The following is a 12,910-nucleotide window of genomic DNA, read 5'->3' as shown; positions in this document are numbered from 1 at the left end:
TAAATATGAAATTTTTAATGCAAAATTAAGAAAAAAGAATATAAAATGATGACATTTTTTTGGTACAAGTGAGTTGAATTCAATTTCGACTTTATTGGTTATAAAAGGTTAAGGGATAAAATCGGGCAATCTTGATATCAATACATCGAATTTTCATTGTTGACAAATCATGATAATCCGTCCATCTAGAAAGATAACGTAATAAGCAGGAACAGGAGAATAGATAATTAGATGATAATAAAATATTTTTTTCAAAATTAATATAAAAAAATGAGTGTAGTTTATATAGATAAACGTATAACTATCCTAAGACCATCATAAGACACCTCATAGTCCTAACTTTATGACCAACTTTAAGAGATGTCCTAATTTAGTTCCAATTTGTGAAACCCACTTAGGACTAAGATATGTCGTAAGACCATCCTAATACCTGTCTTAGTCCTAAGACAGCTTCGTGAAACTGGGCCCAGATTAACAAACTCTCTTTCAAAAGAGTTATTCGTTGAACGTTCTTATTATACAGTGTCATCAAAAGACATGAGAGCATACATCGAAAATTGAGCTAAACTAAGGATTCGTATAAGCACACCGAAGTCTAATTTTGAAATAGAGAGTCACTGCAAAATGTGCGTAGTAATTTAGTGATTCAAATTTGTTTGTGAAAATTAAACAGGGACAATGGAAAATGGAGAAACAGCACTATAAATAAAACTGTTGAGTTAATTGGAAATGGCTGAACTGAGCAGATTTGTACGAAGCATGAATAAAAAGATTTATACACAAATACAAATGACACAAAGTAACAATCCAAAAGCATCAGCAGTTCCTGAACACTCAAATGTTCACGAAAAAAAAGAGAAAAATTTTCAACTATGGGATTTTGATGTTGTTCTTTTTTTCAAATCCAAATCATAGGACAGCTATATAAAATATTTACTTTCAATTTCAATTGAAACAATGTTAAAAATGGGAACACGCACCAAAATCACACCCACCAATGTTTGAATTAAGTGAGATTATTAATGTCACTCCGTTATTTATTTCAGGTCCATCAGTGTTAGATTTACGTACACCAATTACTAAATATTCACCAAAACTGTCAAGTACAGTCACTCTGCAGTGTATAATTACCTCGGGTACTCCTTCTTCGATAGATTGGCATTTTAATAATAATCCTATGAGTGTTGAAAATAATTCAAGGTATTCTGGAGGCAACATTAATAACCCATCTCTGACAATTACATCAGTGGAACAAAATGACTTAGGTTTATATATGTGCTTGGCAAGCAATGAAATTGTTACCATAAATTCTGATACCATAGCTCTACTACCTGTTGGTAAGTATGGACAGTAATTTTAACTATTGTCTTTAGTTAGTAACAGCTGGTTTATTTCAATGAATAAATCCAGTTCAGAAATGACCATTGCAAAGGGTATTGCTTTGGGACTTATTCTATTGAGCCTTTATTTTTTACTATTTCCTTTATCTTTTTTAAAGAACATATTCTAAAAATACTTCTAATTTGTTGGTGAGACCGTGAGAACACTCTTTTTCCTTGCAAATCAATCTCATTTGTTTTTAAACTGTGTATTGACTTGGTGTTTTTCAACCACAGGTCTTTTAAATGTACTTAGTACTTTACCAGGAACCAAAAATCAGCTGAAATCTCCACCATCCCTTTTATAATTTAGTTTTTTGATTTTGCAAGTTTTTCTCGTAGAGAACAATTTATTTAAGATATCTAAACAAAAATTCCTTTAATCTAATGATGCGTTGATTTAAATAAAATTGACAGATGTATACAACAACAATATCAGTAATGAATGGTGCATTCTATTTCTAAAACATTATGGCTTTCATGCATAAAGACCTAGACATTTTAAGATATTTTTGTATATAAGGAGGGCCTTGGTGTAATAGTTATCGTATCGGACTACTTACACAAAGTTTCCTGGTTCGATCTTCGTTCATGAGAGAAATTTTCAGGGACTGAGTTTTCGGCTCTCCCTCGACACCATTTCGAGTATGGTCTTGAGAAACGATGATAGAACCGCCGGAAGGGGACGATAAATTACTGACCCGTGTTGAGAGCGAGTCATATCTCTAACATGAAAACGACACCCTTGTAGATTTCGAAAAAAGAGTAGGCTAATACCGCTCCATGGCAACACTCGCTACCACAAAGACTAAAGGGATTGTTAATAAGTTGCAATACATTACTTCCCAATCACTAGTAACAAATATGTTTAAACTAATATTGTTGTATACATCTGTCAATTTTATTTAAATCCACGTTTCATATAAGCAGGAATTCAAATGTAAGAAAAGATCTAAGGTTTAAAAGAACTTCAGTACCTAAAATCGATAACTTACACTATTTTGTACCATTTGTGATAAAAACAAACCTTGCGCCTTTCATTAAATGAATCCATCTCTACCAAACAAGATAGATATAATTCATCCGTGCTTTTGGTGAGAATTAAGGTTTGAAACTTTGATATATAAAAAAAAAATGTATTTGCCAGCATGAATTTTTTTATTTGATATTATGTTGTTTAATTTTTAAATGCATTATTGATTTAAAAGCTCGTTTATCTATACTATGCTAGACATAATAAATGAGATAAGAAAACTGTACAATAACAAATTTACAATCAATTAATTTCAAATAGAATTTCAATTAACCTTCTTATAAAGAGAAGAACGATTAGTATGCTTGCAGCAATTGCAATGTCCATTTGATAAATGCTTATATCCATAAATAACAGAAAACGATATTAAAACTGTAATACATATAGTTTTACCCATATGTCAATTACTGCTTACATGTAGAGCACATACATGCTAGTGTACTTCAGATAAACAACATTATAGACAGAAGGTTAAAGGTCTGTCTCAAATGTATGGCGTACACACATCTCAGTTAATACGGTACGTTCTAGATAACATATTCACATTAATCGATTTTCTTACAGGATTGTTCTCCTCCGAAAAAAAACCCAGCTTAAGCACAGTTTCAAGGAAGACGGGTTAAAATCGATACAACATTACCATAAAAAATCACAATAAAAAAATGGCTGATTGATACGTTATGCTGGTGTCTCAGCTTAAAAGATACATTTTTGTTACGTTTTTTATGTTCTTTAGACTGATTTTCAAATTGACCGATAGTAACATTTGACTAAGTGTAAATATCATGGCGAGTGTTGCATGTATAGCAGGAGTCCCGATATCGCTTCTTTTGAAGTTATGTGAATCTCTCAGTTATCAATTTTTTCCTGATGTTTTTCTTTCTTATCGATTGACATGAGAAATGGTATTCTACTGTTGACACACTTTATTAGAAACTGTAATGATCTTTGTGTCTCACCCAAATAAGATGCCATATAAGAATTCAAATAACAGATGATTGAAAAGTTGTAGTTATAACTTTTGCTTTCATCCTTTATTTAATGGTTTTTTTTAATTATCTGTGGATATGTTTTTTTAAGTTCGAGTGTTGATTTTTTGTACATGATGAAAGTAGCTCCGGATAATCGTTTTATGACGCACCAAATAAATAAAAAGATATTGTGATTTATTTGGTTGAGAGAGGAATAGCAGTTCGAAATAATTGTTATAACAAGACTTCCTTAAGGGCTACACTATAACAATGTATTTGTATAAAGACGACAACTGCTATTTAGACGTGTTCTATCTGTTTTATATGATATTTAGATAATATGCATCGTACAAGAACCCTTAAATGATATTTAGTTAACTTCTTGCAATATTTAGTGATGCTTAATCTTGACCTTAAACCTTGATGTAATGGACATTGCAGCGTAGAGTGTTTTTCTTTCGACCAAGCAAATCAAAAAACCTTTCGAATGATATATAATGTATCTCAGTTTTAGGTATTAGAAATAGTAATTTCAAAATATATTTGTTAGAAATGATAATGGAAAATTATGGTTCGATATTTTTGCATCTGTGTTAACAAATGCTATCTAAGCTTGTAAATACATTTGTATATTTTATTTCTGTAACCGTTTTATTTAGATTAAATAATTGTTAATCATCCACAGAAGCAAAACCGGTGGTTGATGTGCCACAAGCATCTTACACCCAATTAGCAGGACAAGAAATATCCATAACCTGTATAATACAATCCCCGAATAGTCAAATACAGGAAGTGCAGTGGATATTCACCAATAAAGAAGGAAAAGGGATTGACCCTGTCATTCTTTCAACAACTCCTCCACTCAAATATCGAGGTTCAAATATCACTAATCCATCACTAACAATAATGCATCTTGAGTCATCTGATGCAGGACAATACAGCTGCAGAGCTAGGAGCTTAATTGGAACAACAGTCAGTGCTAAATCTGCGTCACTCGTCATTCCAGGTATGGGTATTAGGGAAGAAAGTATACAGTCGCAATGAAACAAATCAATACAAAATGTAGTGGTATAAGAGAGTGAAATTTCATGAGACAACCAGGACCATATTATTTTATTTGCTTCGTTTTAATATTGAAGGTAAATGCTCATCAAAATTGATTAGAAATAGCTATCTCTTCTTTGGGTTCATGTTTGAAAAATATAAGGAATTAAGGGACATGACATGGTTCCCAGTATCTGTTATTATTTAATTGATTTTTGAATAATTTTATAGAAACTTAGTAGGAATAAGGTACTTCAGTCTTTTTTAAACAGAACTGTCAACAATAGTGCAAAATTGAGACATCGTTTCTGAGATTATAGATTTTTTCAATATTTATATGTTCTTATCACAACCGTAAAAAATAAACCACCAAACTAAAAAAAAAATAAACGTTTTTGTGTACAGTGTTTATAAGTTTGATGGGCTTAAAATATTATTATCAACTAATGGTTTCAGATTTAAAGTTGTTGTGAATGAATAGTCTACCTTATCAACCTTTCCTTATCGATATAAATTAGTAAAGTTGGTACTGGTTATTGTTTACATTTGAAAGTAAACTTTTTAAACACATTGTATCTCAAAAACATTAAGAAATTTAATGTTTGTGCAACATATAATATACCATTATCATTAATTTTACAGAGATTCCTGCTGTTCACATATCGAAATCCTTATATACTGTAAATCTACAAGACGAAATAACACTGGAATGCACAGCAATATCAAACATTGCACTTCGAGATGTCTTCTGGGTTAAAGACATAAATGATACGACTACAAGAGTTGTAATTGGTGACAGATTTCATGGGTCATCAATTATAAATCAATCTCTAACAATCTCCGATGTTGACAATAATGATGAAGGACATTACACGTGCTATGCAAGTAATACTATTGGTATTGGAAGCAGTCTACCAACTGCCTTAAATGTAACAGGAAGTAAGTTTTCTCACACTAAACACTAAACAATAACATTATCATCAATTAATATCCTTTCTTAATTTTGCCGACTAATGAATTTAGAAGATGTCAAAATGTAAGGTTTAATCTCCGAAAGGCAGAATTTACTTCATGTGGATTTGACTTTTTGTATTTACCTCACATTTGCTCCATTTTGGTCAAAAAGCTCACATTTGCTCCATTTTAGTCAAAAAGCTCCTTTATACGAGTATTTCTACATCTTTAGTTTTAATTGTTGTGTTTGAGTATACCTGATGAATGTTTCAGAAGAAAATGAAGTCGGACGCATTAAACTTTGGAAGTGTGATTTTTCTTTTCTATTGGTCTAAAACGTTAATAGTAGTCCCACAGTGTACCTTCAGCTCAGGAGTCAGTGCATGGGCACTGGTATAATCACATCATTCCTTTCTTGGATTATCCACACGTTAATGAGTATAGATACTCCTTTTTCTAAGAAATTCAGTTTCCAATTCCTTTGCAAAGTTCACCTTAGTTGGATTTGGCTTTTCTAATTACAGTCAATTATTAACTCTGCTCTTGACTTTCAAATTTCCAGATATGAGCATCCTTGATATATTTTAAGCAACAAAATGGCTTCGTACCCAGCAAAATTATAAGGTGTACACTACTGTTACCTATATTTCGACAAATTTTAACACAATGGTTTACTAAAGATACCAAAATAAAAATAAATTAATGTGTCATGATTGAATTATTGATTAATTTATTGTTGGTATGATTATCGATTAAGTTTTTTTAATTTTCACCTATGTGATGAAGATTTTGAATAAGAGATCATCAATTCAAAGTTTTTCAAATTCTTTTAAAGATGCAAACATCACTATCACTGAGCTGACTATTGAAGGTGAAATGATTAATGGAAGAAGTGTAACGGTCATGTGTGAAGCGTATGTTTTATACGCAGAAGGTACTATTTTTGCTACCTGGAAGCTGAATAATTCGGTTATAAATCCAACAAATACATCAAGATGGAAAACAGAAACAGTATCAAGTAATCCAACCAATAGAAGAATGCACTTCCGTTTGATTGTTTTAAGTCTACAAACAAGTGATTCAGGTATATATCCTTCATGAACTTTTAAAAACAACTTGTGATCTCTAGTGATCTATCGCGCATGTTTGATTGTTTTATTGTTTGCACATGCGTTAGTAAGATGATCATCAAAACACGAAAGACAGACTTACTGTTCAGGAAGTTCAATACACTTAAATATTTAAACAAAGGCTCGGCAAATGGACTTCAACATATGAACAACAATAATGACAAAAGAATTTAAAATGTGACTAAAACCCCAAAGCAATACTGTAAACAACAACACATACTTATGTTTAGCTAATTGTAAACATGGGAATACAATTGTGTCCAACAGACTGCCGAGTTACAGATTTAAAAAGAAAATACTTTATTTCAGTATGAAACTTCTAAATGCCTGAAAATTGATTATGTTTTACCAACGTTTCTAAGCGACTTCTGAAAATAAAACACGTCCAGGTACGTTCGTAACAGATAAATTATGCATTTACATTGTCCTACATAATAAAAAGATTGAGAGAATGTAACGAACTATAGCTTCAATGTTGTATACAGGACAATTGAAATTGTAAAAGGTCAGCTGTTCTATTTCAAAACTACATTGATCTCAGCGTCATGGTTTAGGAATTTGGAAAGAGAAAATATGGATGGGAGGTTTGATCAATTTGTTTTGTAAGTAAAACTCAATACTGCTTTTGATACACCTAAAAAAATTTCTTTAACAGGAAACCTAACCTGTGAAGTGAGTGATGGCTATATCAGCTCTGACAAGAAAATCAGTTTAAATATCATTGGCAAACCGATCGTTAGTATTTCACCACGTACATCAACCGTAACCCAAGGCGATACTGTCAACATATACTGCAATGTAGTTCAGTCTTATTCTGTCCTTACATCTATCCTATGGTACAAAAATGGAGACACGTTTAACCCAAACAAAGGTAAGTAATTACCACAAATAAAGTCATGTTCAGTCACCATCATTGTTTCATTGCTTTTTTAAGGTAAATTTTATGATAAGTTATTAATATACTGTGCCTTATTTATAAATCGAAATAAAAATGTTTGCAAATCATTTGCAATTCTCATTAAAGTAAATTAGAAAAAAAGAACTATTTCTAGTTAAATCAGAATTGTCCTGATAAATTCATGAAATGTAATGTTTTTGCAACAACGTCTTAAACTAATATTAATCTATTTTCTGATATTCGAACATTTCTCAGTAAATTTCGCTATACCTCCTCCTGCTTCTACCTAACTTGAAATTACTCGTAAATAAAAATCCTGAATTTTAACGTTCATTTAGTGCTTTATGTTCATATAAAGAACAAGAACATTTAACGGGATTGTTCCAATATTTGGTCGGAATAATCTTCTAGTTCAGCCGATTGGTTGTTATTGTTAGTGCTGTAGAATATATATACTTGTATCTGAAGTGAATTGGATATCAATGATAATAATTTCTTTTTTTTTTTTTTTGCTTCGTAAAAAAGAATGGCCAACGTAGATACAAGTACCTTGTCTTAGGGAGGGATAAATCCTACTTTGTAAAGGATCACTCTGATTCGAGCAAAAAATTCTCTACTACTGATATTATCAAGATGCTTGATTTCTTGATTGACAACATATTTGTTACGTTCGGAGGACGTGTTTTTCAACAGACTGTCGGCATTCCAATGGGAACAAACTGTGCCCCTTTACTTGCCGACTTGTTTCTTTATTATTATGAGGCTGACTTCATGCAGGAACTTCTTAGGAAGAAAGATAAGAAGTTAGCAATATCCTTTAACTCTACTTTTCGCTACATAGATGATGTTCTTACACTAAATAATTCAAAATTTGGTGACTATGTGGAACGCATCTATCCAATCGAGCTAGAGATAAAGGATACTACACATACAGTTAAGTCGGCCTCATATCTTGACTTACATCTAGAAATTGACAATGAGGGTCGGTTGAAAACAAAACTTTACGACAAAAGAGATGATTTCAGCTTTCCAATTGTGAACTTTCCATTTCTAAGTAGCAACATTCCAGCAGCACCTGCATACGGGGTATATATCTCCCAATTGATACGATATTCCCATGCTTGCATTTCCTATCTTGATTTTCTTGATAGAGGGTTGCTGCTCACAAGGAAGCTATTAAACCAAGAGTTCCAAATGGTGAATTTGAAATTATCCCTTCGTAAATTTTACGGACGCCATCACGAGTTGGTTGACCGTTATGGAATAACCGTTTCACAAATGATATCGGATATGTTCCTTACGTCGTAACTACAATCCCCTTCCCTTTCATGAATGTGACCTATCGAATTAGACTATTTACCGGATTTGTTATCAGATAGGCAACACGACGGGTGCCACATGTGGAGCAGGATCTGCTTACCCTTCCGGAGCACCTGATAGCACCTGATATCACCCCTAGTTTTTTGGTTGGGTTCGTGTTGTTTATTCTTTAGTTTTCTATGTTGTGTCGTGTGTGCTGTTGTTTGTTTGTCCTTTTCATTTTTAGCCATGGCGTTGTCAGTTTGTTTTAGATTTATGAGTTTGACTGTCCCTTTGGTATCTTTCCGTCCATTTCATCACAATATTCATTTCATTTGCAACGGTATTATCCTGACAGAACACTTGCACTAGCAGAAAGTGATAGTTAGGAAGACTTGCATTGAAAATCACCTTAATACCTTGGATAGTTTATCAAGAAGGAATAATAAAACGCCTCTTCTCTATACTAGGTGAGATAATCATACGTATAGACAATACACACTCGAAGTTGGTTGTAAGTGGAATCCAAGACACTGTTCAGTATGAATGTTCTGGAATTAACAATTATGGAGAAGGAAATCGCCTCGTCTCTCACATCAGTGTAATTAAACCCAACGGTAAGTGTTGTATTTTTTACAGAATATTTCAAACAAATGGATGTTTATGGATATCTCTATACCTAAACAGAAACTGCAAAAAAGGAGGTGAAAATATATCGGTGCTATAAATATTTCAATATAAGCAAATGATAAATTTCAAAGTTAAATAATTAACTTATTTAAAATGGAACAATCGGCAATTTAATTTAGGCATACCTTCATGTGACTATTCCTTCCAAAGTATACAAATAAATAATATTAACAGAAATAATTAATTCGTGTCGATTTTATAGTTGTAATCAGCATTCTTTGGCTTATACTCACAACAATGTTATATAAAGTGTGTTGTATTGATAATGCCGTCTTTTATTTTGTTTTTCTATGTGAGCTTTCTTTAATTTATCCAATGTTTGTGTATTTATCTTTTAGTTGTCTATCAATATTGTCCAGTCAACGTGGACCAATTCGAAAGCTTCTGGGTATATACTGTTGAAAATACATTAGCTATTATTTCATGCCCTGGTGATCGTGCAGGTAACTATGATATTATTTGAATATAGATGTTTTGTTTCATTTTCAGTGTTTTGTGAGCTCTACAAATTTTCAAAAACTACAATAATCTCACAACTTTAATTTGAATGCCTGTATATTCATAAAGAACCAATGAGACGAACTATTGATGAATATGACATAAATAAAATAAAACATAAGATTACTGTATATTCGAATATCATCTGATGAATTTGAAATAATTGATATCAATGCATTTACCTTTTTTTTTAAGTATAATACTATCAACAGATTGCCGAAGTGTATAAAATATCGTATCATCTTTAATTGTCCCAGATTCGTAAAGTGCACCTTGACACATATGATATCTTATATCTAATCTAAGACAACGTGTTATTTTTTTTTTGTAGGTACAGTATCTCGATTGTGTAACAGTAATGGAGAGTGGGAAGAACCAAATTATAGTACATGTATATCAGAGCGTCTCTTAAATTTGAACGTAGAGGTATACTTTATATATAGCATTTATCTGTATTGTGGGTGATAAAAAGTAAAATCACAAAAATACTGAACTACGAAGAAAATTCAAAAAGGAAAGTTTCTAATCAAATGGCAAAATCAAAAGCTCAAACACATCAAACGAATCAATAGCAACTGTCATATTCCTGACTTGGTACAGGCATTTGCTTAAGTATAAAATGGAGGATTGAACCTGTTTTTATAGCTAGCTAAATTTATCACGTGTATGACAGTAAATAACCTTACCTTGATCAGTGTGATAGCTTTCAAACAAGTTTCTGTATACATTCATGTTTGTTTGTATGAGTATTTGTTTTCAACTTCGTTGTCGGCGAATTCACATGTGACAGTACATGTTCATGCCAGACAATGGACAAAACGCGAAAAAGAAGACGTGGATACTCTTTCGGAATGGAGTAAGGCTGTGAGGTCATCGATACAAATTCGAAAGAAAGAAAATCACACTTAATATGTTTCAAATACAGATGCTACATCAATCTTCATAACACGATAAAATAGATATTCAACAGTTCTCACTAAGATTTATATATATGTTGTTATCGAAATCAAACATGGTTGACCAGTTTGTGCCATGTTTAAGCACCATTCTGTGAATCTTTTTGTCATCTATTCTCAAGATTTACATTTCCAATACAATGGCCTTTTTTTATTTTTAGGCCTCTGATCTATTTCATGCAAAAGCGAATTCAAACTTTTCTCTTAAGAACTAGACTGTACAATTATTTTTTAATAACTCAGAAACCTATATTTTCACTATATTCCAAGTTGCAATGGTCAGTAGTAAAATAAAATTTTAACTGTTAAACTTTTGCTAGAATAAAAATCAGGTGTCTCCTGAATAAGAATATGAAATATTCGGTTAATTTTCATGTTTAAAAGTATAACTATTTAAAAGTTAATATATAAGTTAGAATAGGTAATACATAAGAATTTATTCTATTCTTGCTAAACGTAGACATGTTAGAGTTTTATGATAAATGAAAAATACATTAAAAATTAAACCGAATTCTACTGCTGAAGACCAAATGTTTTGTAAAGTCACAGAAATAGTTTGAAGAACGCTGTGCTTGAAAGTATGGAGCCACTTCATAAATTAAATTATAGGGAAGTGTTTATAGACTATCAATTGTACTAAAATCTGATATCTAGAAGCTGTTTCTTGGAGAAATATGATGATACCTTACTAAAAAAAGTTTGAGCTTTATTTTAAAAATGTGTATACATTCATAAACCTGCCTGATCTCATTAAATGAAGAAAAACGATTAATTATTCCTTTAAATTTACCTGATTGCACTGTTTCATTTGTAGACGGACCTTCTGAAAAATGGTATCGAAGTGAAAGATGTGAACAACATTCTTGTTGATTTAAACAAGTTAACCGAACCAGATGTACCAAAAGACTTAACATCAGGGGAATTGGATATATCTTCTTCAATACTCGATAATATTGCTGTTCATGCGAAAGATAAATCAGACAGTATTTCTATTGACCAACTGGAGGTATGTAAACATTGTTTAAAAAAAACTAAAGACAATAAAACAAAACACTCAAAAACACTCAAAAATCGTATGTGGAATGTCCTAAAAAATTACAAAAACTTTCAGCAAATGAAACACATAATGGGTATTTAATCCCATGTCAAACTTTATTTCATAATCCATTTTTGCTATCTCAACATTCACTGAGTGAAATCACTATCCTCTGATAGATTAATATATATGACTACTTTTTTCAAGATTTTTGTGTCATCGTGTGATAACCTTTTGGTCGAGAAGAATATACCAAGCTGGAGGCAGTTGAAACGATTGGTTAGTATAAATGATAAAGTAAAAACATTAACATAAGACATATACCAATAATACCCTAATTGTTTTATTTTGTTGCTCAAACTCAGCTCAATTATTTATCTTCATTGGCAAAGGATTTTAATTCAAGCTAAATTCTATCTTCTTTGTCTGCAATAAAATTTGTCTTCATTATAAACATCGAGATCCAATCAAATCAGAGAATATGATGTCTATGAAAGTAAATCAGAGTAAATAGTAATTAACCAATACTTCAATCTCACAATTCAATGTTATCATTCAAATCAAGGTTAAAACAGAACCTGATGGAATCAAAAACTCCAAACGAGAACGACACTCGTGTATCGACAGTGTAAACGTCTCCTGTAATGCTATTATATCTATAGAAATCCCATAAACGCAATCAAGATAGGTTAATATGTGTACATTCTATAATTGAAGTTTAAAATGTGAACTAGTTCCACATCTTGCTATTTTTATTATACTAAGGATTTTCTAATCCTAGACACAGATTATCTTAGCTTTATTTGGTACAACATTTTTTAATTTGGGTCCTCAATGCTCTTCAACTTTATACTTGTTATGTTTTTTTACTATTTTGATCTGAGCGTCACTGATGAGTCTTATATAGAAGACACGTGCGTCTGGCGTATCAAATTATATGCTTGATACCTTTGTTAACTAATTATAAAATAATTGAATTATGGGAGTGAACATTCACTGAACGGCCACTCATAGTTATTATT

The 12,910-nt window shown here is 31.6% G+C and overlaps 1 protein-coding gene across 1 annotated transcript; it reads left to right on the top strand.

Annotated features, from left to right (window-relative positions):
* Positions 1-5,079: 5,079 nt before the first annotated feature.
* Positions 5,080-12,203, top strand: LOC143049526 (uncharacterized). Its single transcript, XM_076223132.1, has 8 exons — positions 5,080-5,366; positions 6,217-6,465; positions 7,167-7,382; positions 9,179-9,325; positions 9,737-9,841; positions 10,228-10,322; positions 11,667-11,858; positions 12,096-12,203. The coding sequence occupies exons 2-8, from the start codon at positions 6,258-6,260 to the stop codon at positions 12,201-12,203; spliced, it is 1,071 nt and encodes a 356-aa protein (XP_076079247.1). The 5' UTR covers positions 5,080-5,366; positions 6,217-6,257.
* Positions 12,204-12,910: the final 707 nt, after the last annotated feature.

This window comes from Mytilus galloprovincialis, chromosome 10, assembly GCF_965363235.1.
Source record: "Mytilus galloprovincialis chromosome 10, xbMytGall1.hap1.1, whole genome shotgun sequence".
Taxonomy (NCBI): Eukaryota; Metazoa; Mollusca; class Bivalvia; order Mytilida; family Mytilidae; genus Mytilus; species Mytilus galloprovincialis.
This window is presented reverse-complemented; position numbering and strand designations above follow the sequence as displayed.

Coding starts and splice junctions, on each gene's coding strand:
- LOC143049526 (XM_076223132.1), top strand. CDS start 6,258: ATGATTAATGGAAGAAGTGTAACGGTCATGTGTGAAGCGTATGTTTTA. Junction 9,326..9,736: donor CAGTGTAATTAAACCCAACG/GTAAGTGTTGTA, acceptor TTTATCTTTTAG/TTGTCTATCAATATTGTCCA. Junction 10,323..11,666: donor TCTTAAATTTGAACGTAGAG/GTATACTTTATA, acceptor TTTCATTTGTAG/ACGGACCTTCTGAAAAATGG.